This window comes from Malurus melanocephalus, unplaced genomic scaffold, assembly GCF_030028575.1.
Source record: "Malurus melanocephalus ecotype Western Australia unplaced genomic scaffold, MMel_1.1 scaffold_85, whole genome shotgun sequence".
Taxonomy (NCBI): Eukaryota; Metazoa; Chordata; class Aves; order Passeriformes; family Maluridae; genus Malurus; species Malurus melanocephalus.
In genome coordinates, this window is record NW_026623317.1 from 943401 (window position 1) to 962478 (window position 19078).

At 40.4% G+C, this 19078-nt stretch overlaps 1 protein-coding gene across 2 annotated transcripts in view; it reads left to right on the forward strand.

Moving 5' to 3' along the window:
* Positions 1 to 18594, forward strand: part of SETBP1 (SET binding protein 1) — a 268835-nt gene extending 250241 nt beyond the window's left edge. For both annotated transcript variants that reach the window (XM_057367784.1, XM_057367785.1), the window contains 2 exons: positions 7138 to 7305; positions 12767 to 18594. In XM_057367784.1, coding sequence (XP_057223767.1) covers positions 7138 to 7305; positions 12767 to 13323 — 725 coding nt within the window. In that variant the 3' untranslated portion in view covers positions 13324 to 18594. The remainder of the gene's footprint in view (positions 1 to 7137; positions 7306 to 12766) is intronic.
* The last annotated feature ends 484 nt before the right edge of the window (positions 18595 to 19078 follow it).

Here is a 19078-nt window from a genome sequence, read left to right on the forward strand (position 1 = left end):
TCTCCTAAATTTTTGCCTGTTGGCAATAAGAGTAATTTTTTGTATCATAATTCCAAAGGAACTTGGTTTTATTCAGGGGCACACATTCTGCAATGTGAATTCAGAATTTCTTTCTGAAAAGAAAATCCCTCTTAGAAAAGGTGGAATTTGAAGTTTTTAATGTGGTGGYGGTGGAAAAGGGAGGAAGATAAAAGGACTTAGAGTCATAAAGCTGTGCTGTACATTGAAAGTACAGTTATTTTAAATGATAATACACGTCAAATAGAAGCCAGGGAAATKACTTCCATAAGTTAGAAAGGTAATAATATTACTTTAAGAAGAATAATTACTTTCCTTAACTACATTTATCACATAGCAATTCAGTTCTCCCTTCTGGAATATGATGCAATGCCAAACTTTTGACTGATTTATTTCAAACCAGCCTTAAGAAAAGATTCCCCCAGATATGAGATTTCTTCTGGTTCTTTATTCCAAACTGAAGAGTTATCAAAATGTAAATACTTTGACTAACTGCATGTTTAGATGTGCTTTCCTGTACAGCTGTGTTGCATAGCTTCATTGTGCAGAGACATTGGGAGAAAAAAAAAATCCGTAAGAGTTTTCCAATAGCAATGGTCAGAAGCATAAACAATTTAAGTATAGCTGTGGATTTGCARAAATCTGTGGGGAATACAAATCCAAACCAATGAGCTCTCTAAAGAAAAATCCTGCCTAGCAGAAGATTCACTGAGATCAATTTTCATCAGCTGATTTTCTCTGTTTTCCAATGGCAAATTAACATTTATTATCCCTTTTGGACTGGCACTTGGAGTTCCAGCTTGGGAGCACGTCGTGCTAGATTCTGTACACAAATTAAAGAAGAAAAGGTGCACGTTGTCCAAGAGTCTTTCTGTGGAAGAACATGATGAGAGGAAACAGATGAATGCAATAAGCAGGGCTATCATGATTTAAAGTAAAGCAAGTAAATTAATCCATTTCTACAGATCCCAGCACAATGCAGTTGGACCACATGGAAAGTTAGCACTTAATAACAATAATTACAAGGTCTTTAAAATTAATGTATTAATATCAGTTAGCGCTCATAAGTTGCCTAGCCAGTGAATGGAGAATGCCATAAATCTTGAAGGAAAGGCCACTTTCATGTMAGTGTTTTCTTCCCTCCCACACAAGCTTTCTGCCTGTTTGCCCTGGACTAGAATCGTGCTTCTCCTGAATCACTGTTTTACTTATGATTATGGTGATTATTTCTTTTTAATCATGCCATCATTGTTTTAGGCTCTTGAAAAGCTCTRCCTCTGCTTTTGAAGCTGTCCTTTCCCCTTGCCCTTTCTCATTATGTACACAATGATTGATTTCCTCCGTGCTTTGCTGCCCATTGCTCAYTCTCATGTGCAGGTATCATTGTCTGTGCTATCTGCAGGACTCAGGGGAGTTAAGGCAGAGGTTTTTCATGGGATAAAAAGGGCTTTAATGTGGATGAAATGCACAAAGATTGATAGATAGGTGATAAATAACATCTGAATCAGGCCATGAGTGTACACCATGGAATCGTGGAATGGTTTGGACTGGAATGGACATTAAATATCATCTTATTTCAACTCTCCTGCCATGGGCARGGACATCTTCCACTGTCCCAGGTTGCTCCAAGCCCTGTTCAACCTGGCTTTGGACACTGCCAGGSATCCAGGGGCAGCCACAGCTGCTCTAGGCACCCTGTGCCAGGGCMTCCCCACCCTCCCAGGGAATGATTTCTTCGTAACATCTAACCCCCCCTTAATTTAAATCAGTTCTCCTTTGTCCTATCTGTCTCTGGCTGTGCAAAAAGTCACTYTTCAGCTTTTTTTAAGCTTCCTTCAAGAACTGGAAGGGCTCTGAGATCTCCCCAGAGCCTTCTTTTCATTCTGAACATCTCTCATCCCTTCCCAGCCTGTCTCCATAGCARAGRTGCTCCAGCCCCCAGACCATCCAGGGCAGTGGCAAAGGATAAAATATATATAAATATATAAATATTTAAATATTTWAAATATATAAAAAACATATAATTAATGAATGAGTGTGTGAATTTTAAACTCATACTTCCTTCTCTGTGAAGGTGTTGCAAATGATTTATTTTCACCTGATTCACAGAAGGTTGCACTAGGGTCTTCTCTTACCTAAAGCCTTCTGGACAGAGCACTCCAAATGAGAAGACARAGTCCAGTGAAATGTGATGAAASCACACCAGCAGGTCCATCCACTGCAGGACAGATCTTGCACTGCAGCAGTGTTTRCATCAAAACCTTGTGAGCAAATTGCTGCACCTCTGTGTGTTTCCAACAGTTATGAGTGCATTCTGGGATCCGTGAAAGAAAACTGATGGTCCTCCCTTACTGACTGCTCCAGATCCATAAATTACTCCTCTTCCTCAATTTAGATGAGACTTTCAGTGAGGTGAGGGGCGCAGGCTGAAGAAACCAAGCTCCTGAAACAAGAGACAGATGTCTGAACCCATGATTCACTGGTGATGAGCTGCAATTGGGCCATGTAGGCTTTGAAGTAATTCATTACATTTGTGTGCCTTCTGTAGGGGGAGGATTTTCCTCCATGATTTGTATGACCTTGCTAAACCCAGATAGGTGGTAATTGAGCAGCAACTACTTCTTCAGAAGAAACAGAATAAAAATATTGAAAATATTGACTCACCCCAAAGGCAGTAAGCAGCACTTTGGTCTTTGACCTTTAAGCATCCTAGGGTAGTCAATAACCCGGCTGTTAGATGCTGTGCCTGCCACTGATTTTGATTTGGGAGTAGTTTAACCTTGAACCAAGATCTGAGTAACCACGGCAACAGGAAGTTGGCCTCTCCATCCCAGGAGTGGGGATCCATAAATCAAGGTCCCTAATGCAAACACTGTGTGCAGGTAGAGATTTGAGAGGATAAGTGGTTTGTGGGGGATTACCTTTGAAAAAAAAAAAAAATGAATGACTGTCCCTTGATATGTTGAAAAACCGCTTCGCCGGCTTTTTTCTTTTTTTTTTTTTTTTTTTTTTTTTTTTTTTGTTTTTTTTTTTTTTTTTTTTTTTTTTTTTTTTTTTTTTTTATCAATAGAGGTCAACAGGTTACAGCTGCATGTTTTCATACGGCTCTTTATACAGGCCCTTCAGTTTAATTAGAGCCAGATGTTGAATTTATGAGGTTGTTAGCATTATTATGTACCACACGCACGTGCATGTATGTGTATGTGCATTGACACACGCACCCACACGGGCACATTTCTCTAGCGCCCACCAACTTGTGAATAAATAATGTTAAGGCACAAACTCAAGCACCATGGAGTGGCAAAACCTCAGGTGTGCATACACACAGTTCCAAAGGGTAATTACCTAGTCAAATACCTCMCTTATTCTATGGGACACTGCTTTATTCAAGGTATAGAGCTCACCTAATGAACAGCTATTTGGGAGCTGGGTTTTCCTTTTGCTATTCAGTGCGTGACATCATGTCTCATTTATTCCACATTTTCTGAGCCTTGGAATGAATAGATGAATGTTTCATGAATGTTGATAATTTTATTTTCACGGGCTTACTCTTGAGATGAGGGGGATATTATTGTTCTCGTTTGCACTGGAGAAGCCGAGCAGAGAGAGATTGAAATTTAATGGATACAATTTGAGATGCTTAATACTCGATATGAGACTCTGGAAAGATGTGTGGTCTAATAGGCAGAGACTGCTCTGTGCATCTCCACCAAGCTGTGTCCTGTAACACTGTCTCACTTTTGACTATTTCTGGCCATTTTTGCCTCCCTTAAATCCACAAATTCATGCTAAGTCATGGTTTCATCAGGGCTCCTATCCCAAGCTGACCCATTCTGTAGTCCTGCTTTTCAGACTTGTCTCACTGTAGCATTTCTGTGTCTGAATCTGATAGACATCTCTTCCACAGTTTCTTAGGCAGCCTACAGATCTCCTGATACTTCTCATTTCATGGGAAAAAGGCTCACAGGGACTGTTCACAGCATCTCCAAATGGAAAATGAAAAAAAAATTTGTGGCTGGTGTCTGAAGAGGCTGAGCCCAGACAACAAACACAAAAGTCTGGGGAAGGGTCTGGAGCCCCAGGAGCGGCTGAGGGAGCTGGGAAAGGGGCTCAGCCTGGAGCAAAGGAGGCTCCGGGGGGACCTTGTGGCTCTGCACAACTCCCTGACAGGAGGGGRCAGCCGGGGGGGTCGGGCTCTGCTCCAGGGAACAGGGACAGGAGGAGAGGGAACGGCCTCAGGCTGGGCCAGGGGAGGTTTTAGATTGGATATGTGCAAAAATTTCTTCACAGAAAGGGTTGTCCAGCCCAGGGAAGTGTTGGAATTCCCAACCCTGCAGGGATTTAAAAGCCACATGGATGTGACACTCGGGAACGTGGGTTAATGGTGGGGGAACAGTGGAACTTGATCTCAGAGCCTTTCCYAGGCCAGTGATTCCATGATTGTGGGTGTCACAGCCCTTGTGGGAAGTGCTCAAGCCCCTCGAGGTGCTGTCCTGGTGCAGTCAGAGTGGGCAGAGGGGGCTCAGTGCTGCAGGAGATGAAGGCTGAGCTGCTGAGCTGCTCTGCTGTGCAGGGAGCTTTGCTGCTGTTCTGGGTCTGCAATGTTGTGCAGATGCACAAAACCAGATCTGAGTGGCAAATCAAAGCAAGCAAAGGTGCCAGGAGATTTTCACGATCAGCCAAGGAGCTCCTGAGCAATTTCAGATACAAAAAGGAAGCAAAAGAGAGGTGGAAACAAGTGACCCAGGGAACAGAGCTACGATGCACAAGTATGCAGGGATGGGCTTACAAAGACAAAGTCTACCTGGAGTTGAATCTGGGGCAGAAGATCGACAAGAAATGTTTTGAAAGGCAAATCAAACAGCCAAAAATATCATGTGGAAAATATGGGTCTCTTGCTAAAAGAAACAAGGACCCTGGCTGAAAAAGATCAGCAGAAGACTGATTGTCTTCTTTGCCTTGATCTCTAAAGACTGACCTTTGAGAATCCTGGGCCCAGGAGATTTGTGTGAAAAGAGAACTTAATGTTGGAGGAAGACCTGATTAGGGAATGATTAAGCAAACTGGACATGAATAAATTGATGTGACTTGGCAGAATGTGCCCAAAAGTGCTGAGGGATCTGGGTGGCATCATGGTGAGGCTTCTCCTTGATGTTTTTGAAAGGTTGGAGCGATCAGGAGAGGGCTCTGAGGACTAGAAGAGAGCAAATGTCAGTCCAATAAAGGCAAGAAGAAGAAGCAAGGAAGCAGCAAAGCTGCTCAGTCCCACCTCAGTCCCTAGAATCTGCTGGAGTAAATAATTCTGAAGAGTATTTCCATACATATGAAGGAGGAAAAGGTGATCAGGAGTAGTTATTGCAGATCTGTGAAGGGGAACTCATGCCTCACCAACCTGATGTCTCTTAGATTGACTTTAGCAAAAGTTCTGGCTTTGTGTTCTGTCAACCTCTCATAGACAAAATGAAGAAATACGTATATGTGTTTAATGAATAAATCAATAATGAATACTCTGTGAAACTGGAAAACTGGCTGGGCTCAGAGGGTCATGGTGAGAAGCACAAAGCCCAGATAGAGACCAGTCAGCACAGGTGCTGGGTTCAGCCCCCCAGAGCTCAAAACARGGGCTAAAAATGATTAACAGGTTAGTTAATGAGAAGGTGAGGGGAYAGAGAACACCCTCAACAAATCAGTGTAATTTCAGAACTCAGAGGAGTATTGGCATGCCAGAAGAACAGGAACATATGGCAGAAAGTACAATGGGAGGCCACAAAGATTATTAAGGATCTGGGATATTTCTTATGAGGAAAGACTCAGAGAGATGGAATATTCAGCCTGGAGAAGAGAARGTCCMGGGGATTTTTTCCACRTATGGAATTGTCTGATGGGAAGACAGAGGTGCTGTGTGACAGTACAAGGGTCAATGGRCACAAGCTGAAACTCAGGTTATTTCTGAGCAGCACGGTTTTCCTGAGAGGATGAACAGGTTTTGGAGAGAGAGATTGTGGAGTCTCCCTCCTTGGAGAAATTCTGATCTGAGCAGATGTGGTCTGGGTTAACCTGGTGTGGTCCGGATATTCCACTCTGGCTCACCTGTTTGAGCAGGGTGGAGTGGAGAGGTGATCTCAAAAGGAGCTTTCCAATCTCTGCTGCTCTGTGATTGTTTGAATCTTCATGTAATTTAGTTGCTGTTTTTTTGACATTTTTGGCAATGCATTTCATCCAAGGCTCATGTGCAGGTTGAGATCTGAAAAAAGAAGGAATTTATGAATTATTACCTCTAATTAATGAATAACCACACTAATCATGTTGAARCCCTAMATCACAGAGACTGGGAGATGTTTTMAAATTTCAATGCCAGCAGTTTAAATTTCACATATTTTCAAGCAAACAAAATAGTTACAAACTATAAAAGAGTTTGGAAAGCACTGTTAGGGGAGGGAGACATAAGTGTATAACTTTTATTTTTCTAGAATATTTGACTGCTTTGGCATTTTTCTACCGCTCATTTATTCTGCATTGTAAACTGTATGTAGAAGGATATATGACAAAAAGCTCTTTCTTTTTTTTTTTTTTCTTTCTTAACTCACTACCCTTTGATGAGCTGCAAGGCAAATTTAATTAGGATGGGAATTCCTGAAAAATAAATGTAATGTGCTTTAGATGGGAATTGCATATTGAGGTTGTTCCTGATGCCTGCTCCTTACTCAGATGAAACACCCACTAAGTCAGGTGTTTATAGTGGAGAAGTGTGTAACAATGTGTGGAGAATAAACTACACAGGAAATGATACACAGGCATTCCAAATAAATAGAGTTACAAAGGATGTCCGTCTTTGAACATGCATGAGGGTGTTTTTCAGAAGAAAAAGTAGTTAAGTGGAATTATTTTGTTGGTTTGCCATTGTTTATTGAGAGCAGTGATGGTAGATCATTCAGGAAAATTATAAAAAAAATGAATAAAAATTATGACCCTTGCTAGTATCAAGACTGTGCTATATCCACAAGGAAATATGGAAATCTACCAATGTAGCAAGAACAGCAACTGACTTCTCGTTTTTTCAGACATTCCCCAGACATGTTACATTACTCATACTCATYCAAATTTTGTTTCCTTCCCCAGGAATTGCAGGTCCCCACTTAAAAGCAGACCAGACTTCACTTCATGGTAAAATGGAAAGTTCTGCCTGTAAYGTGATGACCAGAAGGAAACCAGCAGCTGTTGACAGTGTTGCAATGCCAAGTCCAGTATTATCTCTCCTACCTTCATCATCAGCAACATCTGAAGCAGGTAAAGCTGTTTTCCCTCCATCCCCTCTGTTTCTCCCCTCTCTTATTCCTTCTGGATCCACACAGTTCATGCACATAATCCCTGTTCCTGATTGGAGAAGAACCTGCAAACCCTCATATCTCATGAGATGATCAGGCTGTAATATCTCTGATGCTTTCTTGCCGTGGTTGTGTGTCTTGGCATATCAAATCTATTTCATTTGCATACCACCACTCATGCAACRATGAGCAGCACCAGGCTGGATGGTCTAGCAGGAGACTCTTGGGATCCTTTCTCAGCCCCACTGTTCATTTCTTTTAAATGCTCCCATCCCTGTAGCATGAACAAACCGGAGACACAGCGAATAGCTGAGGAGCAGATGAGGTTTCTTGCTGCATACTTCAGTGATTTTAGCATAATGCAAAATGCAAAAATTGTCTGGGGCAATGAGCAGTGATTTAAAATACCAGAATAAATAAGTCAGAATAGCATGCTTTTCTATCAAATTATATTTTGTGCTTCTATTTTGAATCAGATCAGAAAGGTGATATCTTTATACCCTTGGAAATTGAGCCAAGTCATTCAGGCATTATCATGCCTTTTCTTGGGCATGGATAGAGAAGTTAATCTTGCATTTTGTCTAAATTTTCAGCAAATGGGGAATCCACAGTTCATTACCCTGCATGCAGCCATTAGGAGTTTCATAGTCTTGTCAAACTTCTGATGCCACATTCACAATAAACATATTTGTATCACTGATTTACAGAATTATTGCATATTTAATCATTCAATAGAAAGTGTTATTTAATGCACTTTTTTTTATTTCACTCTCACTTCCTGAACAAATACGAAAACAATGGTTTCATGCTGCAAAGTAGCCTCTACGAAGATAGGTTTTTATATTAGAAAATCAGGATTGTCTGTTTAGTCTTTAACACTTTCCTGTACACAAACCAAGGACAGATTTTTAAAGCAGCAGAGAGTGAAAGCACACAAATATTTTATGATCCRTTTCAAGATGAAAGTGTATGCTTGACTGCATGGTTCATTCTTTCCATTTTCAGAAGTCTAATTAAATTGTTGGTTTATCTGTAGCCCAGATGTTGAAATAATTTAGCTGAAACTGAAAGAAACTGTGTTAATGGGAGAACAGGACAGTGCTGTGGGTTTCCTTTAATTAATAGGAAATTTTGAAAACTCCTCCATTTAAACCAAGTCAACAAATTGAGCCCAGTTTTGAGGAGCCTCCTTCATGCCATGTCCTTGCAAGTGGCCTCAGGCACCTCMAAAGGGATGGAGAATGACAGGAAGCAAGAAGGATTTGAGAACTTCAGACATAACAGAGCCACCCAGAATAAATTTAGGGGATCAGTGTAGAASACCCCTGGGCTCACCTCCTCGTTTATCATCACTGTGCTTGCTTGGGTCRTTCAGCTCCTCTAAACTAACCTTGGAAATACATATTTTTTTGTGGAAATGTCTCTCTTTGGTTCAGAAGCATCGTACCATTCCTACATTGCCTCCCGGCACGCCTGCAGCCATTTCAATTTGTGAGGCTGAGCCTCACTGCCCCTGGGTACCCTGGGCAGGGGAGAGACAACAAACCTCCACGTGTCTTATTTTAAATGTGTAAAAATTTAAAATGGGGTTTAGGACTAATGTTTGCTCTTGCTTGTTTTGGGGCAGCTAGATGAAGTTGTATGGAGAGCAGGGAAAGGATGAAGCAAAAGTATAAAAGCTTGTGCTGCATTGTGTATTTCTAGTTTTTCTTCATTTTAGGSAGGATTTTGCCTTCATGGAGGCAGCCATGTGGGAAGGTGGAGGGAGATAAATATTCCCAGGTAAAAAATTGTCCCCCTGTGCTGCCCTGGTGCCCAGAGGCTGCCACATGAAGGTTTCCCCTTAATGGGAACATAATTTCCTTTTTCATATGCCTGCATACAGACATAAAGTCACTATTCCCCACATCCTCTTTAACTCCCTCTAAAAGAATTCCTCCAAACAGATCAAGATCAAAATAGATCAAGTCCTCCTCCCAAAGCAAGATTCCTGTGTGCAAACAGCAAAATATGTGCAGGAACAGGAAAAAAACCCCAGAAAACTAAAACCAACACCTTGGTTCAGGATTGGGCAGGGTCTGTCTGGACAAAATGGAAAAGATTAATACTTATCTTTGGCTTTCAGCAGAGCAGTATATCACATGGCAATATAGGAAAATATTTTATATCAAAGATTGCTCACCGAGAGCTTCCAGATGAGTTGATTACACCTAATGGCTCTCACTTCAATTGTAGTTTACTTTGGCAGATCTCCTTGACATTTTTTCGTATGTGCACCTCATCAAAACTTCCCCTGCAGACCCATCAGACTCTTTCCTTGTAGTCTTCCTACACCAAATGCAGAATCAGATGTCCCTGACATTCAGTAGTCAAAATAATGTTGGGTTTCCTAATATCTCATTTAAAATGCCTGATTTGAAAGCATATGTACTTATTCAATACTTGCATTCTGACTACTGCAGACTGTGTAACTACTCAAATGCATTCTAGAGCCTGCAAGCTCAGAACTTGCTAGGAAGAAAGCAAAASAATTATTAGAAGTTTCTAACCAGCTCCCTGAGAAAGCCATAAACACCCCAAAGTATTTACAAAGGAAAAATCAGTGCAGTAAGCCAGCATGGAACAACACTGAAGTAGTTTTTTTCTGAATGAGAACATGAGTTTCAGCTCAAAAATKAATAGACTTGTGAGCTTGCAAAATTTAATAAAGGCAGAAAAGGTGTCTAAACATGAAGGAAGACACTAAAAGTAGTGTTCAGCTCATAGATTTACCCATAACTGCACATCAGTTAATTTTGGGGAATTGGGCAATCAGAAAGTTTAATAAAGGCAGAAAAGGTGTCTAAACATGAAGGCAGACACTAAAAGTAGTGTTCAGCTCATAGATTTACCCATAACTGCACATCAGTTAATTTTGGGGAACTGGGCAATCAGGCAGAAATCGGGTCCCAGCCTTTCCTCCCCCTTGGGTAGGGTCTACTCCCCATCAGTGTCCTGAGCAGAACACTCAGCCTGAGTTATCTCTTGGGTGCCTGAGACCCTCACTRCCTTTCAGGATGGCAGGAGTGCTGTGTTATTCTTTTCCAGTGTCAAGCATCAAAGGGATGTGCAAAATCTTCTTGAATCATGTTGGGTTCCCATTTTAGAATTTAGGAGCTGAGGTTGTCCTCTACCAGCTGTACAGACCAATCTGCAGAATTGGCTACAGATAAATCTCAGTAAAGGCATAAAATCTTTGCAGGTACTTGGCTAATGCTTTATTTCAATTTTTTATTTTTTCYCTATTCCTTGGCTTACTTTCTTTCCAATGAAAATCGAGAGTAAAGCCAAATCTCTTSGTATCATCATGATACCTTTGCAAGCTTTCCTGTATTTCTGCTCAATTTTTCATTGCCCATCACCTACTGAAAAATTTTTTGCTTAACTTTCTGGGGGGAAAAAAACACCACAAATATGGGAATAAAAAAAAAAAAAAAAAAAAAAAAAAAAAAAAAACAAACAACAAAAAAAACCACCATAAACCACCTTTAAAATGTGCCCTGTCAATAGCAATAAAAGGCAAGAGGTGGACAGTGAATTTGAAGAGTATGCCAAATGTTTGAATTTTTAGATCTTCTGACCTGAAGCTACTCTCAGGAAATGGGAGGTACTCAAAGGATTTTAATGCTTAAGGCTGAAGTTATTGGGACTACTTATGTCAATCACCAGTGAGGACAGATGAGAATAATCATTTTCCATGACAGAGACTTAACCTTTTTTGATCAAATTTCTGGGAAATAGCTTGCTGCCACTTGCCTTTAGGGAWCTTAAATCCACAGTTTTTAGGGGTGACCTACTTGGGAGGAATTTTGTGCAACTAATTAGCTTCTCCTGAGCAACTTGGATATTTCATTTCCTTTCTCTTTTCCTTTGGTACCAAAATGACTGCATTCCTTTTTTTCTTTTGTCCTTTGTGAACCACAAACTGCAAATGGGTTTTATTTTTCTTTTTGGTGTGGGGAGCGGGTTACATATGGAAAATGTATTTTGTTTTGTAATTAATGAAAACCAGACTTTGGGAAGTTGGCCATCCCAGGTCTTTATTTATAAGAGAGCATATGTCTGTGTTTTGTTTATGACTCACTCCTACTTCTTACATTGTAACTTGGGTTTGTTTATGCAAGCTCTTCTCTGAATCCAAGCAACATGGTGGTATAAGAGCCAATAATTTATGCTGTCTAAGAGGGGAGGCCAGCGAATGARGTTTGTATGCTGAATCTGTCACAGCCCATAGCAAGCAAGAGGAGATTCTACCACTTGACAGCTCCTGGTTATCTGCAGAAAACGCTACAATAGYGATTTTATTTAAACTACTGCTTCAAGATTAGGCTGTTAGCCATGGAGGCAGAGATAACCCCCAAATGAACCTTTCTCAAAATCTTGCCTGCTCGGGAAACTTCAAGGGTTTCCAACCCAAATGACTGCTTGACAGTCAGGTGTAAATTAAGTTTGCGAGTAGATGTGGGCTGAGGTTAATTTAGTGGGATGTTTTATTCTTTGACGAAAAGRAATTCTGAGCTCCATCATTTCTTTCCCAGCAGCGCAGAACGGGTRTGTTAGGAGTGAAAGGGAGCACCAGTTATTGCAACAGCAGAATTAATACATTCTGCTTSCCTCACAAAGGGGTAGTTACTTCTAATCTGTGTGCAAATCCCAAACTCTGAACAGATGCCATGTTCAGTAAAGGACAATGAGACAATTTAGGCAAAACAAGCAAGGTCTCGTGTCCTAAGCAAAGGACCAGGAGCCAAGAAATTCTGGGTACTCTTTCCAGCTCTGACAATGACTCACAACRTGACCTTGGCAAGAGACTTAACTACTTTGGACCTCGTTCAGATCTCAAGTAAGTGATCTGAACCAGGAGTAAGCTTACTTTGGGGACCATTAAAGTCAATTTTATGACTGAGTAGTTTTAGCTGGTATCTGCAGACATGATAGTACAGAAACCCAGGCAGGGGTAATGAATTTGCCACAGATGAAGTGACCCACACATCTTGTCTCTACGCACTGGTTTCAGTAACAAACACTTTTCATACTGACTGGCATTCATGACGAGAATTAAAGGCTGAATTGAAGACATCAGGATTATATCTTTGGGGTACAGAAGGTTTAATAGTTAAGRTGGGCCAATATGGTAGCTATGCTAAGCTTCCTTTCCTCCTACTGGAGGCTGAAAAATGAGAATGAAGCAAATCCATGCTTACACACTGCTGTAGCAAAAGTTTTGTTTCTTTAGAAGCGGGAAAAGACCGAGAGAAATCTCTGAACTCTGCTTATGTGAAAGTTATGTTTTCATCAGCTCTTCACAATGCTGAAGGGGTCAAGGAAGAGTGTCCAAGCACTGTTTTTGACCTACCCTTGTTTCTCTCCTTGTCTCCCAACAGCCAGCTCACCACTGAAGAAAAGGTTCAAGCGCCGCGAAATTGAAGCAATCCAGTGCGAGGTGCGCAAGATGTGCAACTACACCAAGATCCTGTCCACAAAGAAGAACYTGGATCACGTGAACAAGATCCTGAAAGCCAAGCGGCTGCAGAGACAATCAAAGACAGGCAATAACTTCGTGAAGAAGAGGAGGGGGCGTCCTCGGAAGCAACCCCCTTCCTTCGACGAGGACTCCAGAGACCAAATGCCCGTTCTGGAAAAATGCGTTGACCTTCCGAGCAAAAGAGGTCAGAGACCAACACTCAACCCTTTAATATTGGAGCAAGCAGCCACTCAAGATACAATCATGGCCACCATCGAGGCTGTCATACACATGGCTCGAGAGACGACAGCCCTGCCGCCTCCTCTGCCTCCTCCACCCCCTCCACTGCCTCTCCCTCTACCCCGGGCACCCCGGGTCGGAAAAAGGAAAAACAAGTCCACACAGGAGGAAGAGGAGGAYGTGAAAGTGAAGCGGCACCGGAAAGGCAGAGGGAGCGAAAGTGAAGGCCTTGCCTAAGGCCAGTGCACCTCAATGTCAGATGCTGTGTGCCCACAGCGGGGCACGCCAGGACTGGGGGACGGGAGGTGCCCAGTCCGCCTCACCCCTTTGGCAGCACCAGACTGACCTGTCCCTCCAGCAGCCAGAACTCATTGCAGAGAGCTCTGCCAGCTGGGGCTCGCATCTTTCCTCTTCATCGCTTTGACCCAACCCACCCCCCAAGAAAAGAGGGGGGGAAAGGCGCGGGAAAAGTGGGGGATACAGGGGAGGAGGATGTGTGTCAAAGCTGGATAAAGCACGGACTCTGCCGAGTCTCAAAAAACTAATCTGAATCTCAGCATTGCTGTTCTCATACCGTACCCAGAGGCGGAAAGTCATCCTCGTGGAGATCTGAACGTTATCACTAAGGGTGCATGCTCGACTCTGATTCTGTTTGGTGGGCCAGGTGAAACTAAGAGTAACTTTACCACAGCATAAATCACTGAAAAAAAACAAAAAAAAAGAAAAAAAAAAGGAAACAAACAAGCAAACAAAGAAACAAAGAAATAAACAAAGAAACAAAGAAGAAAAAAAACCAACAAAAAATAATGTAATTTTCTCAACTGTGATATTGGTTATAATCTGTTTGATTTTTTTTTTTTCCAGTTTTATATACCTACCAGGCTTTGGGACAGCATAAGCCAAAATGCCTGGCTCCTACTAGAATTATATATTTTTTTCTCATTTACTTGCCTAGCTACAACTAGCTGCAATATAGGCAATAGAAAATTAGAGCCTTACATGCGTGCACACTCATTCCGAGTGCTATCCCAAGAAAAGATGGAATATCACAGCATTTAAAATACGGCATACACGGATATTCGGTTACGATAGCACGTTTATATGAAGCAACTTGGCAATGGCATGTGAAAAAGGGGTCATCCATCAGCCAAGTTGTTTTGATGCTCGGTACATATGAGTAGAGAACAGCAAGACACTTCTGGGGAATAGTTATAGTAAACATGGAAAAAAAATCACCAAAAAAAAGAACATAAAAAAGATAAAAGAAAAAAAATAGGACAGAAAAAAAAAATAGAATAAAAAACAGGGCCCAAACCTACCAAGTTTTTACCATCTGCAATTCCCAGTGAAATTGACGGGAAAACCAGAATATTAATAATTTGCATTGGGTAGCAATGCCTTGATATTATCTTTTAAAGAAAATAGATAAAGTAGATTGTTTTAAAAAACTATAGAACAAACCCTATGGATAATAGATCCCTTCTTGGCAATTATTTCTGAGAAAAAAAAAAAAGAAAAGGAATAAGTGTTCTTATCTGAAAATAGAAATAAAAAATGTTCAAAGGGTATCACCACTGCAATTGTATTAATGCCACTTTGGACATGTTCTCCAAGTTGTGGTTGCCTTAATAAACTAAAAAATAATTTTTTTTTTGTACATAATGTAATTATAAAGCTCTCAGTCTGCATGGATGCAAACTGTGTGTGACAAATCGTCTCTTTAAATGGTCAGTTCAAATTGTACATTTCTCATTCGAGTTGTCCGTTAGCCATTGATTTGACTTGGGTAAAATACCAAGTTCCATTTCCACAGCCCAATTAAAATATTTAGCTAAAACAAAGACTGAACAAAAAGCTGTTCCATTGCAGTGTCAATGCTTTTAAAAAATAAGTCAATTGTTGAAATTTGGAATTTGAAATAGGTACTTTCAACTTTATTTCCTTTCTTTTAAAATCCTGCRGTGCAACAACACCTAGCATGGCAAGATGGATATTAAAATGGGAACAGAGAGGGAAGATTCCAGCAAGGGAGGGGGGATTGGAATTAYTTAATGGTTCACAAGCCAAATGCTATTCCCTTTCTCGAGAAATCTTGAATTGGTATATTGCCAAGGAAGCTTCATATAGCACGACACTAAAAAAATGAAACAAAATGAAACAAACAAAAACCAACCTGAAGAACTACAAGAAAACCCCACCAAAAAAAAACAAAACAAAACAACAAACTCAATGAAAAAGTCCCCACAAAAAAATGTTGTGTTTCTATTCTGTTATTTATTTACAAAAATCATATCAAGACTATGGTGTTAGAGGAACACTGTAAACATACAACTCGTTATTTTTTAGAGACTGATTTTTCTTCTGTGATAGCACCTTAGCTTATTAAAACTGAATGCATATGGGGATAGGATTGCATCGGGGATCTGGACGAGGGGATGTATTTTCTTTTTTATTTTTTAAGACTGGAACAAATTTTGAGATCCTAGCTCCTTAAAWCTGATAAGAGGGATCGCAGAATTTTGTTTCCGATTTGTTTTGCATCATTCATCATACCTATTTGTGCTTTTTGTTTTCCAATTAATGCAGCTTAGAAATAAATTGGCTGGTTGCTCGTTCTGTTAAAACCAATTTTGCTTTTCAGCTCTCTTGAATTAGCACAGTGTTACTGACTGAAGTTGTAGGCCTGCAGAAAAAAAAACCCCTAAACCTCATTGAACTCCTCTCTTCTTCCTTAAAAAAGCATTGGATTGAGGTTTAGTTAATTTATAAATGTTTTCCAATCTCCTTTGGACCTRCAAGTAGGTGACAGTCACTTAAAATGGTAGAAAAAGATTGTGAGTTTGGTATTCCAGGTAGCTGAAATTAAGCCAGACAACAACTTATCCTTAGTTTTATCTCCAGTGATGTCTTTGCTAGCATTGAAAGACATTTCAATGTGTAGCGAGTGAAGAAAAGGTCTGAAGGCAACAGATTCTGTCACTGAATCCCCATCGTGGCTTCAAGAGAGTCAGAGTGCCCAAAAGGGCTGGATTTGGGCTGGACCTTTCTGGACACACCGGGATACAACTGCCCCAGGGAAGGATAATTGAGTGGTTGCTGCCTGCCATGGTCCTGAGCTTTGGGAAAAGAATGCTCTTATCCTTCCAAAAATTGCTATCCAAAAAAGCTGCTAGAGGCACAGCATTTAAGGAGAGCATCCACTTGGAGGGAACRACCCCACAGACCCTTCACTGGGCAAAAACATGAAGAGGTCCTATTTGTCCTAGAGAAACTTAAGTTCAAGACTTGGTAGCTGAAAGATGTCAGCAGAGGATGGGCTCTACCCAGAAGCTCAAAGTTTGTTTTTCGTGGCAAGAAGGTGCTGGTGGAGCGTGGTGCTGTGGTGCAGCCTTGGCTGTTTGTCCTCACAACACCCTCGTGCAGCTGCTCCTGGGCTGACAGAGAGAGTAGCTTGTTAGTGTCATAAAAAGCAGAGTGAAAATACTGTTAGATGGCACTCAGAATTTGTGTTCTGCATGTTGCATAGTCTATAAAGATGATAAGCAAGTTGCTGACAGAATAATATTATAAGGCGATGTACTACATGCAGATCATAAAGGATTTAGTTTTAGGGCTTAAGGCTAAAATCCCACTCCTGCAGTTTATTACCCAACAGTATTCMAGTAATGAGCTTTTTGATTTTTTTTCCCCTTACCACGAGGAAGATTTACTGAGGAACTCTCTAGATTCTCTCCACACATTTCCAAATACTGCATAAAATGGGGGTGAAAGCCCTTTTGCTTACTAAGACCAAAAAAAACCTTTCAAACACCTCTGCTGTGTCACATATTAGCACACATCTGAGCATGCTTCAGTAAAAACACAAAACAATATCACGTGGCTGTGAGCCATATGAAATGAGGCCACGGGTTTGCATCCACTCTGTGGGTCTAATATTCCTCAATCCAGTGTAAAACCAGAAATGGGGATAAATATTCAGGGAGAGAGGAAAAAAAAAAAAAAAAAACAAAACCGTTACCACTTGTGTCTCCAAGACCTTCATGCTGCCAGTTTCTTGAGCCCTTCAATATTAAATTTTCTGTGAAGCACCTTTCATGTTTTTGGATAACTTTAAAAAAAAAAAAATAAAAGGAAAAAAACAACAAAAATATGGAAAATAATAAATTAAGAAGAGGTGAAAATAGTCATCAGCTATCCAGGTATCCTACAGCATGGCCTATTTGCATCTGGCAGCTACGCTGTGGAACATAGAATATTCTGCTTGTGATTTTTTGGGTAGCATCTGGTGCAATGAGGTTCTGGTTCATCACCAGGGCTTTTGAGCACTACAATAATGCGCCAAATAAACAGAAATCACTGTACCAAGCACAAGGATTTCCCTAACTCTTATTTTCACAGGCCCTGATTCAGGACTGCACTTAAGCACATCTAAGGAGCATCCTGAAGAATAAGAACTACCAAAAAAGTACAGAGAAAAGGGAAACAAAACAAAACAAACAAAAAAAAAAATAAAAAGGAAAAAAAAAGTCTAAAAAGCAAAACCAGGATGGTTTTCTGAATTGGAAAAATAAACATCATGCCCTTGTAATGCCTCTTCTTTCCATATCATTCAAAAACTGGGGTGCAGAAATTCTGAGATAATTAGAAGCACATTTGAACAAAGGACACCTATTGGAGATCTCCTTAAGATGCCTGCCTAGGTTGCATAAAACACTACATAGAAAAAAAAAGAAAAAGAAAAAAATATAAAAACATGAAAAGAGCTGCCAATTGGACAACATGGGGAAGCAGTTCAATCCCATGTTGGTTTGTTTTACTTTTCTTTTTCTTTATTTTTTTAAGCTATTTCTTAAATAATAAATGCACATGAAGTGTTAAATATGTATATACTGTATTTCAAAAAAATTAAAAAATCAAACGAATGGGGCACAAGATTGTTCTATAAGTCGTGCTGGCTAATTTTTAGTTTGTATTCATAAGTGGTTTTTAAAAGCCTTTTTTAAAGTGTAATTTGCATGTTCTACTTTGATTGTATGTAAACATATTTTAGAGCAAAAAAAATGTATTTGTATTTTATTGAATATAGAGGCAAGAAAAAAACTTGTACATTGTTTGAAATGTTCTTTTTGTAACAGTTTTTATTCATGAAGCATTTTTGTACATTTAAAAATGGATATGGACTTGATGTTCTTTGAGGCTTAGATACATCTGGCATGCTTTAATGTCATGCTCCTTCATGATCTTAGATGTTGGTTTTTAAACATTTTTTTCTAAAACAAAGCTCAGTCTTTTCGCTACCAAATCAGGTTAGCACAGTATAGAGCACTTAACTAAAAAAAAAAAAAAGAAAAAAAAAAGTTAATCCTATTCATATGTTATTCATTGTGTGAAATTAAAGGAATTCAATTCAGTCTAACATGAGTTGTGAATTCTTTTGTCTTATTTTCCATCTGTTTCCCATCACTGAGGAGTTTAATAGCTTTTGGGATACTAATACCATGCATTCACAAGCCCTCTTTATGGTAATGGAGAAAAACATGCTTTGGTTCTGGTCTTTTTCCTTTATTTTTTTCCCTTTTTTTTTTTTTTTTTTTTTTTTTTTTTTTTTTTTTTTTTTAACTTTTCCCAGAATATCCTTACAAGTTAAAAATGGACTGTGCCACGAGCCTCACGGGCAAAAGGGGGATTCACACTTCAGTGCTGTGCTTATCACTAAAAGGACAGAAACAGCTCCAGCCCAGATTGTGTCCTCGGGCAGCAGCAGGGCAGAGCTCACTGCCCAGGTGGGATCTCCACTCCAGGAGCACATGGAGCATCCCTGTCCAGATCAGGGAAGGCAGGGAAGACTGTCCCAGGGGCTGGGCTGTGGACAGGGGGGTGGCAGGAGCCAGCTCTGTCCCCTCTGAGCATCACAGAGCAAGGGCTATAAGCCAAGGGGTATTTTCCATTCAGCAGGGCCCCATGCTGTGGCAATGGCACACGTTTCACGTTT